At 48.3% G+C, this 15,355-nt stretch overlaps 5 protein-coding genes across 5 annotated transcripts; 2 read left to right on the forward strand and 3 right to left on the reverse strand.

Annotated features, from left to right (window-relative positions):
• Positions 1 to 1,481: 1,481 nt before the first annotated feature.
• Positions 1,482 to 2,969, forward strand: FMAN_01878 (uncharacterized protein; the record flags this gene model as incomplete). Its single annotated transcript, XM_041823934.1, has 2 exons — positions 1,482 to 2,263; positions 2,312 to 2,969. The coding sequence occupies 2 exons, from the start codon at positions 1,482 to 1,484 to the stop codon at positions 2,967 to 2,969; spliced, it is 1,440 nt and encodes a 479-aa protein (XP_041677225.1).
• Positions 2,970 to 3,644: 675 nt separating this feature from the next.
• FMAN_16028 (uncharacterized protein) lies at positions 3,645 to 5,276 on the reverse strand (the record flags this gene model as incomplete). Its single annotated transcript, XM_041823945.1, has 1 exon — positions 3,645 to 5,276. One exon carries the CDS (start codon positions 5,274 to 5,276, stop codon positions 3,645 to 3,647), a length of 1,632 nt encoding a protein of 543 aa, XP_041677226.1.
• An 829-nt stretch (positions 5,277 to 6,105) lies between these two features.
• Positions 6,106 to 9,453, reverse strand: FMAN_01879 (uncharacterized protein; the record flags this gene model as incomplete). The annotated part of the gene is made up of 5 exons (XM_041823956.1): positions 6,106 to 7,748; positions 7,815 to 8,002; positions 8,090 to 8,193; positions 8,245 to 8,956; positions 9,011 to 9,453. The coding sequence occupies 5 exons, from the start codon at positions 9,451 to 9,453 to the stop codon at positions 6,106 to 6,108; spliced, it is 3,090 nt and encodes a 1,029-aa protein (XP_041677227.1).
• Positions 9,454 to 12,460: 3,007 nt separating this feature from the next.
• FMAN_01880 (uncharacterized protein) lies at positions 12,461 to 14,020 on the forward strand (the record flags this gene model as incomplete). Its single annotated transcript, XM_041823967.1, has 2 exons — positions 12,461 to 12,582; positions 12,637 to 14,020. The coding sequence occupies 2 exons, from the start codon at positions 12,461 to 12,463 to the stop codon at positions 14,018 to 14,020; spliced, it is 1,506 nt and encodes a 501-aa protein (XP_041677228.1).
• Positions 14,021 to 14,257: 237 nt separating this feature from the next.
• Positions 14,258 to 15,090, reverse strand: FMAN_01881 (uncharacterized protein; the record flags this gene model as incomplete). Its single annotated transcript, XM_041823978.1, has 2 exons — positions 14,258 to 14,915; positions 14,972 to 15,090. The coding sequence occupies 2 exons, from the start codon at positions 15,088 to 15,090 to the stop codon at positions 14,258 to 14,260; spliced, it is 777 nt and encodes a 258-aa protein (XP_041677229.1).
• Positions 15,091 to 15,355: the final 265 nt, after the last annotated feature.

A 15,355-nucleotide genomic window follows, 5' to 3' on the forward strand; every position in this document is an offset into this window, starting at 1 on the left:
GAGTGAGCAGTACTGACTCAAACAAGGTTCAATTCCACTGACCAACGACAACATCCCCGAAACATAGATCATTCGCGTATGCAAGAACGTTGCATCGTCAAAAATGTTTCTAACATGGTAACATCTCCCTTCTGCAGTGTATGAAACGCCACAAGGATGAGAAATAAGGTTATCAGATCAACAGACTCGATCGCCAGTGTCACAGACTACCTTGCAGACACCCAAATTCCGCTCCCACTCCAGTATTGCCAACTCGCGACATCCGGCAATGAAACATGTGTACGGTGATGACAGTTGAGAATTACATGATGATTAGTCACCCGTCCATACTGCGCGAAAGAAACCGTCGCTGAAATCGCCAAGGCAACATCGGACCACCGCTCGCCTCACAGCAACTTGACAAGCTTGGCAGTAAAAGGGCGCTGACCACGGATCTCGCTCTTTGCGGCTTACCTTCCCCCTCCAGCCTAAGCTCCAACGGTCTCGGACATTTAAATTCCAGAAATAACCACAAACCCGCCTCATCTCAATCCGCCCTCTAGCTCAAAGCAGTCCTGTCGCGTTACGCAAGGATCTTCACGCGGCCCGTAGAACATTTCGTAGAAGCAATTTTTTTCTTCCATCCTAGTTTTCATCATGTCAGCCAACTCCACCGTCAACCTCCGATCGGAACGCGAATGTGGATTTCGCGTATGTAAATGCCCAGCTTTTCGACTCCATTTTCTACGTAAAAGAAATAACCACAAAACACGAGGGGGGTCCACTGTCAGATGTTGTGAAAGTCAAGGCTGACATAACCTTAAAAACTCTATTCCAGTGAAACCGGTATGCTAACAGAAGCGGGAAAAAAGTCAATAGTGGCGAGATGATTGGGATTAAGTGCCGTACGGAGTCAGGGCCGGATACTCGGACATACGTAATGCTCCACTGGCTGCAAAATTGAAAGGTTGACGGAGGCAAAGGCCCCACTGTTCCGGTGCTCCATCCGGCGGAGCTGCCGGGGTGGCCGAGGACCAATCGGCGGGGATGTATCTACAAAACATCAGCATCTTCTGAGATTACCTACCTTTGAGTTCTCGTCAAGGGACCTTCCTATCTTGTGTTACAGACAAGTTCATAACGTAATGAACTGAACAGCTTCACTTCCCCCACGGGGTCTCTACGACAAGCTATCCTCTTGAGTAATTCCATCTCTTGTAATGCTACACCTGTAATTGGACCCCGGAGCTCACTCTTCCCCATCGAACCACCAAAAATGTACATCATAGCTCCCGCTACAACCTCCGATCGGAGGTCTCTTCGGCCTGGGGTATAACATAAAAGGGTGATAATATGGAGAACGACGGGCCGCTAATAACGTCAAGTCTGCCCACGACCCTTCCATTGACTTTCCCTTTTCACCTTCTACCTCCTTTCCCAATTCATTCTCCCCCTTCAACGTCGTCTGCTACGCAGGACCGTAGCACCTCACAATGGGCATCATGAAGTTTTCAAAAAAGCCTGTCGAGCCTTCACCACTGACATCTCATCCTCCCGAGTCCAGCGCCTCAGACACAGAACCACCAAAAGATGAGGCCGATTTCCAGGCTGTTCCTGCTGGTACTGAGGAAAAGGGCAATATCTTTGATCAAGGCGGGAAGAATTACAGAACCCTTGGACGATGGGATACCGTCCTGATTCTCTTCACAAACCAACTCGGTCTTGGAATCTTGTCTCTCCCCTCAACGATAAAAACCCTCGGAATCGTACCCGGCATAATCGCAATCCTCGGCATCGGCGCATTATCATGGTACGCAGCGTACGAACTCCTCCAATTCTACCGCAAACACCCCAACGTCGTCAGCATCGTCGAAATGACCCGCATCGTCGGCGGCCCATGGTTTGAGTCCTTCGCCGGCTTCGTCATGATGATCCAAGTTGTCTTCATCGTCGCTTCAGCTACAGTCACGCTATCCGTGGCGCTGAACACGCTTAGTAGTCATGCGACGTGTACTGTCATCTGGATTCTTGTGGCGTGTATCGCGTGTTATATCTTGTCGATACCAAGAACGATGAAGTTTGTGTCAAAGGCGGGAATTCCCAATGCTGTTAGTGTCGTGGCGGCTTGTTTGATCGTTTTGATCAGCTTGGCTGTTTCGGGACCTGCGACTGCGCCGGAAGGTTGGCATAAGGAGATCAAGGTCGTCGGAAACCCCACGTTTCGCGATGGTCTCAATGCTTGTTTGCGTGTTGTATTCTCATACGCTGGCACTTTCACATTCCCGTAAGTTTCCTCCTTCAATATCGGTTGAACCAAACTGACACTAGACAGCTCATACATGGCCGAAATGCGAGATCCCGCAAAAGACTTCCGTTTCGCCCTCGCAGTCCTCGAGATCGTTAGCACCCTCTTCTACATCGCTATGGCCGTGGCTCTCTACTGTCTCGCTGGCGATCTCACCACATCCCCCGTCCTCTCAGCCGCATCCTCCATTCCCGCCAAAGTCGCCTACGGAATCATCCTCCCAGCCGTCGTAGCAACAGCCCTCTCAATCGGTCATACAGGCTGCAAATACGTCTACGTTACCGCGATGCGTCAAATGCGTGCGACCAACCAAGTCACCGATAACAGCGTCAAGTCCTGGGTCACTTGGATCTTGTCCGTGACTGGATTTTGGGTTCTGATCTTTGTCATCTCAAACGTCATCCCTATCTTTGACTCAATTCTGTCGATTACGGCTGCTACGACGATCCCGTGGTTTACATATGGCTTTGCAGCGATTTTCTGGCTGCATCTTAACAAGGGACTTTATTTCTCAACGTGGCAGAAAGGGCTGCTTACTGTGGGAAATGTTGTCATGATTGCACTGACACTGTTCATGAATGCGGGTGGATTATGGGCGGCTATCACTGAGCTGCTAGATCTCTTTGCCAGCAACAAGGATGGCATTGGGGGTGTTTTCTCATGTGGAGATAACTCCATCTTCTGATCCAAGCTCCATAGAGAGTAAATTGACTTTTCATTGTTCATCTTATTTCCAAAACACTGATGCATAGGGTTGGATTAGCTACCGGCTCGAAATCATTCCGTTTACTATTTGACCGTGACACTCCGTTGGCCATCCACACACTTAGAGTTACGGTGTGAACATGGCATAACCTTAACGCATTGTATCTCATTCATTTTGATAGCTAGATTGTAGTACATACCGAGATCATTACCAGATTGCCAGCCTCAATCAACATGCCGGTATTCATTCCCTGTTGCATCCACAAGTCGCACAACCACGGTTCTCTTCGATCATTTCCTTCCAGCGTTTTCGACCGTCACATGCCTCGTGGTTCCCGGCGAGCCTAAAAAAATGCCCTTCCATACAGCCAAAATACAAACAACACTGCTGAATAACAATATCATGTACCATTTCACCTTGAGCTCCTCATTCATCATCTGAAGAACCGCTCGATTCTTGGCACCATCCTCCATACCCTTTGGCTTCGTCAACAAGCCTATTCCTCGGATCCTCCAGCGCGCGTTCCGCCATCTTTTCCATAGCTGCATCATCAATCCTGCGGCTTTCGTCCTCCGATGGCATGCCGTGATAGCCAGGTAAACCATCTTCACCGACTCGAACACGAACTTTGCCTAGCACACCAAGCGTCTAAAGTCAGGCCATGCGCCGATTGAGAAGTTGAGACCAGGCGTCAGACATATTCTCTTTGAAGTATGCTTCAGTCGGGAGATCTGACGGGCGTGTATACATCTGAAACTCGTGTGTCCAAATAGTGCCGGACTTCAGGCTGCTTCCGAACAGAGATGTCGGACCATCCTTGGTTGTATCGAAGAAGTAGTTCGTGTAGGGGAAGTCGCTCGTGTTGGGGTTGCAAAAGGTGATCTGGACAATAGCTTCGGGAATGGCGATTTCGATCTCGACGCCGTCCGTGGTCGGTAGTGATGGGTGACTCAGAATTCGTAGATCGGGCATCCCAAGCAACGCCTGTTCAGTCGGAGATAGACGAAACGTGCCGGAGTAGTCTTGGGGGAGGACCATCTTGGTACCATTGACCATGAATGGGAAAATATCCACACGTTCGTCAACAATAACGTTAGGATCAATCACCTCAGCCTCGTATATAAGATTGCGCACTCGGTCAGAATCAATAGCGGACTCATCAACGAGAAATGCAATACCACCCTCTGTCAGCATATCGTTGGTGTACATGAGCTGTATGATCCGGAAAGGGTGAGCAAAAGCAATACACTGAAGATGTTCATGAATCTTCAACCAGTGTTCAAAATAAACCAGGAAGACTGCCAGAGAAACTTCAGGAACTGGCTCTTTAGCATATGGCTCTCTACGTCTGGTGGGGCTCTCAGAAATAGTGACCCAGAGCTCAGTAGCGAAGAGCATGGCGGTGGCGTTGAATTTGTCTCTAGTATGAGCTTTGGCGAAAGCAGCCAGATCCGAGTAAAGCCTAGCGGGGTATCTCATATTGGAAACGTAAGGGGCGCGGTAGAGAAATGTCGCAGGCTTACAGTTGATGTAGTGATGCTGCGAAATGGAAGGAAGTATCTCGTGATAGCGGCGATTTTTGGGCCCATGGAGCCGGCCAGAATCGACGCATTGTTGGAGATTGGGTGAGATTCGATGAGGAACTTGCATGGTTGTTGGTGGCTGAATACGAGCCACGACGATCGGAGTTTGTCCATCGTGAAGGGACCGAGCTGACTCAAAAGCCAGACCCTTCGCGTGCTCGACAGTGATGTCTCCATCGGCAAACGCTTTCTCCCAGTCCTCCTCAATCAAAAGGTGCTTCACCGCGCGAAGATTCCCGGGTACGGTGAGAGCATGATGGAGAATGACCTCAGATTGGCAAAGAGTCCCTTCAGAACGAACTTCGAGTTCCAAACCACACAGATCATTGGTATCCGGGTATACGTTAAGATCCCTGATAGGCGCGCTCGCAAGAACGGGATCCAGCGTGTACGCAGAATAACCGACCAATAGTCGTACTGGAATCGAAACATCGCAAGATTCTTCAGACTGGTACGCATACATCGATCGAGTTAGAGGATCGAGAGGATGAAAACGGTCTCTGTCCCAAATGAGAGTTCCGCGGTTCAGGACGCTGGTTGTGATCCATTCGCCTTTGGGATGTCGGTCCTCATCAAAGTAACCTCCACCGTGAAGATTTCCGACCGTCTTTGCGATGACTATACCTTCTTCACTCACGAGAGCGGCCTTCTTCCCTTCGATGATAGTGCGCGCACCTCTCCATGGAGGCGGCTCTCGAGGCATGATAGCGGTGCTACTGATGAGCGACGTTAGTTAGCGCGGAGATGTGAGAGGAGTGAACACAACTTACCACTGAGCAGGCGCTCGTTGAAATGTAACAAGAGAACAAGTTGAAAGAATGTCCTTGGGTTTCAGGCTATCACAGTATCAGTGTCGCCAACAGTTCCGAGGTGGTCGCGGTGTTATAAGGCGTAAGAGCTGAGGGCGATGTTGTACTGGTTGCTGCGGAGAAGTGAAGACTGGAGGCGCTTTGCCTGAGATACCGAGAAGAAATGAAGTTTCTTGAAAGGAGGGCTCACGTGATCCTAAGATTCAGGGTGAGATGACGCTGTCATGCGGTGATAGATTTCCAGCTGGCAGTGCCAAGCACAGGCAAGGGATGCTTGGGCCAGTATGGGAGATATGTTCACTCTTTCATTTATCTCAACTCAGCAAAAGGTATCCAAAATTGGGCCTCAGCATATACTAATTTACCAAAGTCTTTTCATGGTTTAAGATCAAGGTCTTGAGTTTCTTTTCCCTAGCTTGCTTATTGAGCCCAACCAAATACCCGAAGTTGATGAGAAAGACTGTAAGTTCGACAGGAAAAGACCTCCTACTAGTACCGAAGGGCCCTAGACAACCCGGAGGGTGCTCCTTGATAATCACCCAAAGCTGCGTTGAGCATGTCACTATTATGGATCTTTGCAAAATCCTTCAATGCCACCACATGGAGCTCCTCTGGATGTGTCATGATTTAACTGAATAATCAATCTGAGTTTCAATCACTATACAGCAAAGCCAAAAAATCAATTCCACAATAATTAACATCACTACTAAATACTAACCCTTTTCATACAAGACTTGGTCTTTCAGGATCTGTAGCAATTTTATCTAGCTCCGTAAGAAGCTTCTCCAGTTCACTTATCTCCTCTTCCGTCTCTTGATCACCCGGTAGGATATCAGTAGACGGTGGAAGCTGTGGGCCATTACATTCCCATACGACTCCCACTGCCTCAGCTGATTGTACTTGAGTCTCGGTCAGGACATATGAATCATTTTCTTGATGAACAGCCTGCATCTTAGGAGCCCAATACTCTCGTGCAAAGGATAAAAGCTCAGAATAGTTACTACGCTCTCTTCCAAAATCCATCACGAGCTTTTCAAATTGCTCCAGTCGCGGGCTGTCTTCCTCTTCAATCTCGCGGCGATCTGCTGTCGATAATGGACCAGAGGCGTGATTACGAAAACCATCACCTAAGCAGCAACAAGTATGGCGAAGATCAAGAATAAAAAATGTGGCGTTGCGCACAGCCGCGCTGTCAAACCAATGTTCCTTGGTTAGGTCGTAGCCAATATGGCGTAGCAGATCACACATATACTCCAAGTGCTCAAGGACAAAACTTATGGTCTTGGCAATCCCGAGCTTAAGAACCCAATCTTGTTGCCAAGTTATGAAAGCTAGGAATTTGGTCAAAGGCGTGCATCCTTTCGGGGAACATTGGCATCGGCAGTCGTCTACATTATGTTCTTCAAAAATGGTGCTTGAGACTTTTGTAGATAGAGGGACGCGATGTCCACGATCAAAAGACAGTTGGCTCGTGCCGAGGTAGGCCATGAAGTAGTGCGCTGCTGTTGTACGGCCCCATAGAGTCGGGACAAAGGAGTAGAGGTCTCCCCCACGATCAACCAGCCAACAGATAAAAGATGCAAACAAGAAGTCTTGTTGACGATAGATGGGTTGACTAGAGTTTAGCTGTTCTGCTAGTAAGCGAAAGACGTCATGAAATAAAGTCTTTGGCATAAGGAAGCCACTTTGTTTTGCAGACTCAGCAACATCGCCATGGGAGATAAGCAGGTAGATTGATCTGGAATCATTCGGATTCTCATTGTCGCACGCCTTGAGATGAACTGGAACATTGAATTTCTTTGCCTCCAAGAGCCGCTGGGTTGGGGCCGCGTTCTTATCCAGAAGACCGGCTTGGTATAATTTCAATTTTTGGCTTTCTGCTGGAGTGAGCTCTCGTTGTGCTAATGTTTTCAGCTCTTTCCTTCGGGAGGCGAGACTCCGGACGATGTTCTTTTGGCCTTCTATGCAGACGCGGGTGTCGTGGTCCCGCGGTAGCTTCATGGCTAGTTGGACAGAATTTGTGAAAATCGCCGACTCAGCGCGGAGCAGTACGTTGAGGACTTCGCAGCCATTACATACTGTCGATCCTGATTCTTTTCCAGACTTCCGGACATGACATAATGCGTCGATCGCATGGTCGATTGCGTAATGGCCGTTATTATCTCTAGTGTTTAGCACCTTGCCATCTGCATGGTTGACAAGCATGCTCAAGATCCTCGCATTCTGAGTCTGAACCGCGATATGTATTGGGGTCTGACCAAGATGATTGATCTCATTGATAGATGACGGATACTTCTCCAGAAATTCTTTGAGCCCGTCTTGATCTTCCATGAGAACGAGCCTACTAAGCTGACCAAATTCGAGGTCTATCAAGGTTAGCAATTACCTAAGAATCAAGGTTGGCCACGAGGATCTGAGGGTAGATTACTCACAATTTGATATTTCTGGGAAGTCTCTTGCTAAGTGAAACTCTTCCAGAAGACTATTGGAAGAGAAGAGAGACTTGCAATCTTGACCAGCAGAGTCACCAGACCTGAACAGAAGAGAACTGATCATTTCGCCAGACATTTCGGAATCAGGAGTTATGACATTTTGGCAAAGTTGAGCTAGAAGTGGTGAACTATGAGGCTTTTGAGATTAACGATCCTATTTCTGTAGAATAAATTCCACCAAATACCTATATATTTTTTATTTGATAAGGACATACCTTTTTCGTCGCAGCGTATGTGTGGCGGGATTAATAAAAGGGGCCAGCATATAAAAGGCCTGGAGAGTTTCATTGGTGAAATAAAGTTTACCAGAATCACGAATCTAGTGGCGGCAAAGTCAGCATTAGTCCCGTTAGGAGCATATATAACATACAAGGGACGGTAGGCGATCGACAATCGAACAACCATACTCGTCCACATCAGTAATTGATGCTCTTCTGTTGGTAAAACACCACTTGAGTCGCCTATAACATGACAATAAGAATGTTTCGCGGTCGATAACTTGAAGGAAATCTAGACCCCTAGTCGCTACTTCTACAATCTTAAAGGAAGGGGACTGGTCGCTGTCGACGGTTGCAACATAGGTAAGATTCTGACCGAAACTTATCCCTCTGGTACCCGCAGTAAAAATTAGCGAAAATTGGGTGGTGTTTCTCCAGCGTCCTTCAGTAAAAGGCAGAGGAACTTTTAATGTACGCTTTGTTTGTTCTTTCAGGGGTTCCTGCGTTGAAAGTGGGCACCCAGGTGAGTGATAGTCAGTGAAGCTCATTTCGTTTTCGACGATGAAAGGACCCCACTGTCGCCGTTCGCGCCGTTTATAGCTCTTCGGGCAGACGCAGAGGGAATTAATCGTCCAAACATTCCCATTTTGATATCTCGTTGACTGAATTTCGGACACCGGTGTGTTGGACGTTGGATCTTGCAAACAAATGGCGCTGTCGACAGCCGTTTCAACGATATTCTCAACCACATGCAGCGGTGAATTGTTGAAATTTGCTTGATAAGTCTCGGAAGGTCGAGTGAATATATTGCCAAGCATCTGTTGTATATCTTGGATGGACATTTGGGTAACATGGATGCTTCTTCTGATCGTTGGACTTAGCATTCATCCAAAGTAAGGCTGGTAGCAGTTCTCTTACGCTTGCAAAATAACTAGGGCAAACTGTAGAATGCTGATGGTATTGAATAGTTGTTTCTCCAAGTTCTCCAAGTTTTGCTTTTTGAATGGATATTTTAGTTTGACATAAAGAAACCGGGCCTTTGAAGTGCGACTGTTGGGTATAGGATCCTGGCCTTTCAAGTCCGAAACTGTTTTCGACAAATCGTTGATGGCGGCCACACAATTGGCCTGTCCTTGGCTGATCGCTCTTTCAAGGTCGGCGTCACTGATTCTCGTGTTGGAAGCCCAGGTTTCCAGCGCGATTAGGGATGACTGAAAGTCTCGGGCATAGTTCTTTGCGCGCTCAAGATCTTCATCCCGGCCTTCAATGCTGTTGAGATATTTAGATATCTCGGTGAATAGCTGAAGTCCTAGAGAAACCGTTCCGAAGGCGCTGCCGGCAATCCCGAAAGCTTCGGCCATGTTGGCAATGGGACTCAGGATAAGTTTCGGGATGGTTGTTGTGGGAAATACCGAGGAAGTTGTCGAGTTTTGGTGAAAGGGCACAGAGCCTCGTTTAAAGACGGTATGCTGCCCAAGTTCCAAGTTGGGCTCCGGCCAGTTGGTGATACAGCAGCAGTGGCAGTGCAGTATGACTGCATAATGAGGCTGTATTGTAAATGTAATAACTCGGATTGCGGTATACGTGGTCCAATTAGAGCCTTGAAATACCGTTGCCTGCATAATATTGGTTATTACTGCGCGGGGTAGAAATGGGTGAATGGCTGGGCTGAGCAACAGGAATTCCTCCGCCACTGCTTGTTAAGGAAGACATGGCTAGTCGACTGGGAGCCGATGGGATGCACCATACTTTGGCAGGCATTTAGCTATGAGCCTCGTAAAGCAGACCCTCGATATCTTCCATTTTAGGAAGATCGACAGGTTTAAGAGGGGGACAACATGTAAATAATTAGATCAGTACATAACACTAAAAAGGCTACCTTGGACTGTTCCAACTTCCGTCACAGTAGGACAAGCTTGGCATTCAGTTCATCGATATTTCTTTACTTTGACAAGTGCTTCAGCATCAGAATAAGGTTGGGAGGGCGTTGTGACGAACTCGACGTAAGAAACACCATTTGCGAAGGAGCACCAAGGCCACTAGTTCTGGAGCTGTTCATGTTCGGGTTCGTTCAGTATCATCTCAGATCGTTTGACCATATAGTTGAAGCAGGTCTTGAGGCGTGACTTGGAGATTGTAACAATGGCGAGAGGAGCAAGTAGGACGCCTGAGCCAGGGAATGGTGGTTTGACAGACTTGGCGATCTTATTAACAATCCTAGATATCTTATCCCAAACTGCCAGGATTTTGACAAGCAGTTGCTTAACGCGAAAGAAAATCTCCAGCAACTCAGTCATCATCTCATCCATGTTGCCATCTTCATCGGTGTAGGAGTTAATGCCTCGCGTAACAGAGGCGGGAGCAGGACATTGAAGTAGAGTCGACCCTTCAACGGCGAAGCGATTCTTTGCACGATGCAGGCCACGGCTTGAGGCGAGTATAGTAAAAGAACTAGAACCATAAAATCAGGAAATATTTAGATAAATTTAGGAAATCTTAGGACATCTTAGGATACTTTAGGATACTATAGGATAGGTTTAGTAAAGTCTTTGACTAGGTAGGTGCCTTATTGTATTTCGCATCAGTGATTCAGAGTCCTCGTGCTTCTGCTATTGGCAGTTTCGTGCCTACTTCTCTAGTGTTGCGGCTTCCCGACCGGTTCCTGGGTCTTGGCCCTCCTCTGTCAGTTGGCATCAACGCCACAGCTCACTTGTCATGAATTCATGGGTCCTTAGCTATGTGCTGTAGCAATTGTTCAGACACTATGGCATAAAGTCCAAGTTGTTAGCTAGATGTGTTATTTGCAGTTGAGATTTATGGTTAGGATAACAGTCATCTGATTGGTCAATATAGGGGAACGCCTCTCCACTGATTTCCCGCTCCGCCTCTTCTCTTTCAAGCCTTCATCTCTCAATCTCCTCCATCTACCTGTCCCGCCATAAGACGGAATGGCACCTCTAATTCCTACGATCGCGGAAATACGCGCATCCACCGAAGTCCTCAGTACCCCTGACGCCTCAGCTACTGTTGTCAAAGTTGGGGAAAAGTTCGCGGTCAAGTTCGGCCATACAGTCTCCCCCGACGAAGCCGAAGCCCTCAAATTCCTGTCATCCAACAGCAAGGTTCCTGTACCAGAAGTTTATGCGTCGATGGTGGAGCCAGAGACCGAGATCAACTTCATCGTAATGGAGTACATCAACGACAAGAGCCTGGCAGATCTCTGACCGTCGCTCGCAGCGCCCGATAAGCTTGAAATTACCAACCAACTTCGTGCAGCTTTACAAGACTTACGCAACCTTGAGCCGCCCTCTTATCTGGGCTCTCTCAACTGGCGACCCCTCACAGATGGAGTCTTCTGGACCCCAGACCAGAACTCAGCCACCTCGGGTCCTTTCAACACAGAAGAGGAACTCAATGAAGGTATTCTCAAGCGGCTAGCGGAAACTGCGCCTCAGGCACACCTCAAACTCTTACGGACACTCATGAGTGCGACATTATGCAAGCATCAAGTCAAATTCACCCACGGGGATCTGCAGCCCAAAAATATTCTTGTCAAGAAGACTGGATCTGATGAGCTTTTGAGATATGAGGTCGTAATCATAGACTGGGAGATCTCAGGATGGTATCCAGAGTACTGGGAGTTTTGCAATGCTACGATTGCTGGCCATTTTCGACCGGAATGGCTGGCTGTGATGCAGGATATCATATAGGTTTATGTACAAGAATACCTAATGCTTCAGACAATTCGCAGCCTTTTGTTCTATTAAGCGTTGCTCACAACACTGGTAGTTTAGGCAGCACGCGGTTCGTTGGAAGCCCTGAGGGGAGGGTGCCCGAACAGAGTACAGGAAGAATTTTAAATTGGTTCTATTTCACTATGAACGGGAAGAGACTGGCATATTCTTTAAGCGAAGTCTTTCATGCTTTGATAGGACCTCACAGGCTCGAAGATGCTCACGTGTAGAGTATCCGAAAATTGATCTCTGAAGCGATGATCATTGATCACCGAGCCCCGCAGCTCATCAAGTTCCACTCTCTTTCAGGGTCGTGATTAGCTGATGTGAACCACTATACCAAACTTGGAACAACCGGCTCACAGTAGTTAGCCCGGGCCGCAAGCCGGCGATCAGATAAAGTACTGAACCCAATTCAGTGCATTTATTACTGCAATGGTGCAGATCCTCAACAGCCATCTCAATTTCAAGGCAGGTAAATGGATATTCACCACGTCAGTGGAGCGGGGAATTCAGCTAGCCACCCGTACTCAACTTGACCCTGATGCAGTGGGTTATAAATCACAAATGTCCCCCAGAAAACCTGTATCTTTTACCCCAATCGATTCTCTTCCAGTGTCTTACCATGGCTACCATGGCGCCCCAACATGAGTCACAAGCGGACACCTCTACTGCAAAAACTAGGGTAGAGGAGTCACAGAGTGAACTACCTATCTGCGACTGGACTGAAAAGGCTGAAGTCAAGCTACGAAGAAAGTACGTCAATTTCCCCCCCATATCGCGTGTCGGATATCTAACACTTTCAACCAGAATCGACTTAACAATCTTGCCAATGCTCATGCTCGGCCTGTTCGCCCTGCAACTCGACAGAGGAAACGTCGGCTACGCCATGACAACAAGCTTCACTGAAGATCTCGGCATAAACAACGACAATGTCAACACGGGAAACCAGCTCATGCTCGCAGCCGTCGTGATCTTCGAGATACCCTTCAACATGGTTCTATCCAAAATCGGGCCTGCGCTATGGCTCATCATCCAGATCTTGGCGTGGGGAACGATCGCAACGGCACAAGCAGCTGTGCACAACAAGCCCGGCTTCTACGCCACGCGCTTCTTGTTGGGGATGTGGGAGGCTGGATACCTAGCTGCTGCACTGACGATCCTTGCTTCTTTTTATACGAGGAAGGAAATGGCGATGAGGGCTACGTTGGTGTATGTTGGGAATTACTGCTCTGCGGGTGTAAGCGGACTTCTCGCGGGTCTGATTTTCAGAATTCCAGAGACGAGCGGGTTGAAGAAATGGCAGTGGCTTTTCATCATCGATGGTCTCTTCACGCTGGCCGTTGGCTTCGTTTTCATCTTGATTATGCCTCGTTCGACAACCAATACGCTTCCGCTGGCGGGCGTCAAGTGGTTCGACCTGTTCAACGCCGAAGAGAGGGACATCTTGGCCAAGCGCGTCATTATCGATGATCCGCGCAAGCACGTGAAGCTTTCTGGCATCAGCCCCAAGACTGCACTACGCATCCTCTTGACCAGCTTCCCAATGTGGGGCCATTTCGGCATTAACGTCATTTCCATCACGCCCAAAGGAGGATTGGTTTTCTACACGCCTACGATTATCAAGAACCTCGGTTTCGGGGCATCTACCGCGAGTTTCCTGGCAGCCGTCAGTAACTTTGGCGTCTGCATCTTGGCAATTCTCGTGTCGTGGGTCAGCGACAAGACATTGTATCGAGGACCACTTTGCCTGCTGTGCGGCGTGTATTCACTCGTTTTCTCGGGAGTTCAGTTCGCTGTTGTCGGGAGCTCCGATGTCTGGATGAAGTACGCTATCCTAACACTTCTGGGCTCAGGAGTTGCGGTATCTCAGAGTCTCAACGATGCGTGGTTCAGTATCAACACTGAGGATCCGCAGGTCCGGTGCATCGGTCTCGCGCTGGCCGTTGCGGGGTCTAACGTTGGAGGATTAGCTGGACAGAACATCTTTGTGAAAAGTGACGCGCCGTACTACCGGAACGGCTTTCTCAAGATTTTGTGCCTCTACGCGGCTAGCATTGTACTTGTTGCTGGGATGATATTTTACTACTGGAATGACAACAGGAGGATGGAAAAGTCCCGAGAGCTTGAGGAGGCTGCTGGAACAGAAGGCTCTGGTGGAGTCAAGAGGAGAAGAGTGAAGAACCAGTTGTAGAAGATGTCTTGATATAGATGTTGATGCCCCAAATAAGTTCAATCTGGGGTACATAAGATCTCAATCATAGGCCTTGACTGCATATACGACCCCTAGCTCACAATTTGGATGTTATAGCACAACGCCTGACAGCTTGCTCCAGCATGAGTGATGGCCGACTCCATGCGAGCGATGTAAATAGAGCAATATCAAGTCCACATGTGACATCCCCTCCTCGACATTTCCCTGTCAATTACACTAGCATGACTGTTGAGCCGGGCTACTGATAGCATTGCCAGCTGCATTCAGATACTTCTTAAGCACACTAGTCCCGCCGCATTTGTACTTGACAGCCTGAACAAAAGTCTGTGTGTTCAACTTTGCACCATCCCAGTTAGTATGCGTATTATCATTAGGATAATAAGTCTTGGCCTTCGTAGGACCAATCGCCTGGAACAATGCCACAGAGTACTTTGTATGGTTAATGTATTCGACTCCAGCCGCTTTAGCCACGGCCTCAGCATAGTCCGCGAAAGGCCACTTCGACTGCAGCGTGTTGCCAGTCCAGTAATTGCGATTAACCATACCGGAGATGACAGGTGTTGCACCCTTGGCCTTGACGTCGGCGATCATCTTGCGCAGATACCAGCCGAACGTGTGCACGACTTCTTTGCTGCCTGTGGTGGTGGTGACGGTGACGGTTTCTTCGCCGGTGCCTGGGAGGGTAGCTCGGTCAGATGTAGTGGGATCACCGTCGTCGTTGTGACCCATCTCAATAACAACAAAGTCCCCTGAAGCTGTCTTTGACAACAGATCACTCCATAGACCTTCGTTGATAAAGGATCTAGTCGAGCGGCCGTTTTTGGCGAGGTTCGAGACCGTCAAGGTGGTGTAGTCTTGGATATAAAAGCCCCAACTATTATGATAAATGAGTAAGGACGAATGTTCCTATACTTGGATGGGGTTACTTACCCCTGTAGGGCATTTCCAGTGGCATAGTTTGCCGTAGTGCTATCAGAACAGATTAATAGCTTTGCTGCCTGGATAGGCGCTGCAAGCAATACTGAGGCGAGGATGGTTGAGAAGCGCATGTTGTATCCGTAGACGACTAAAAAAGGTTTATATGAGAACCAACCGTTTATTTATTGCGAACATCATCGTCCTTTTGAACTTCTTTCAACGAGGCAAGGATCACAGCTTTACTGCTCTACACAAAGCTGGAGAGAGGTGGGAAAATTAGAATCCGGAGCGACCGCCTCATATGCCGAGCTCGGCAACTCGGCATAGGTGGTATCCACGTCGAAGTCCTAAATTGGCTGTGCGGAGGTAACGTAAGCTATCCAAATGCTTAATTAG

This window comes from Fusarium mangiferae (genome assembly GCF_900044065.1).
Source record: "Fusarium mangiferae strain MRC7560 genome assembly, contig: FMAN_scaffold001, whole genome shotgun sequence".
NCBI classification, from domain to species: Eukaryota; Fungi; Ascomycota; class Sordariomycetes; order Hypocreales; family Nectriaceae; genus Fusarium; species Fusarium mangiferae.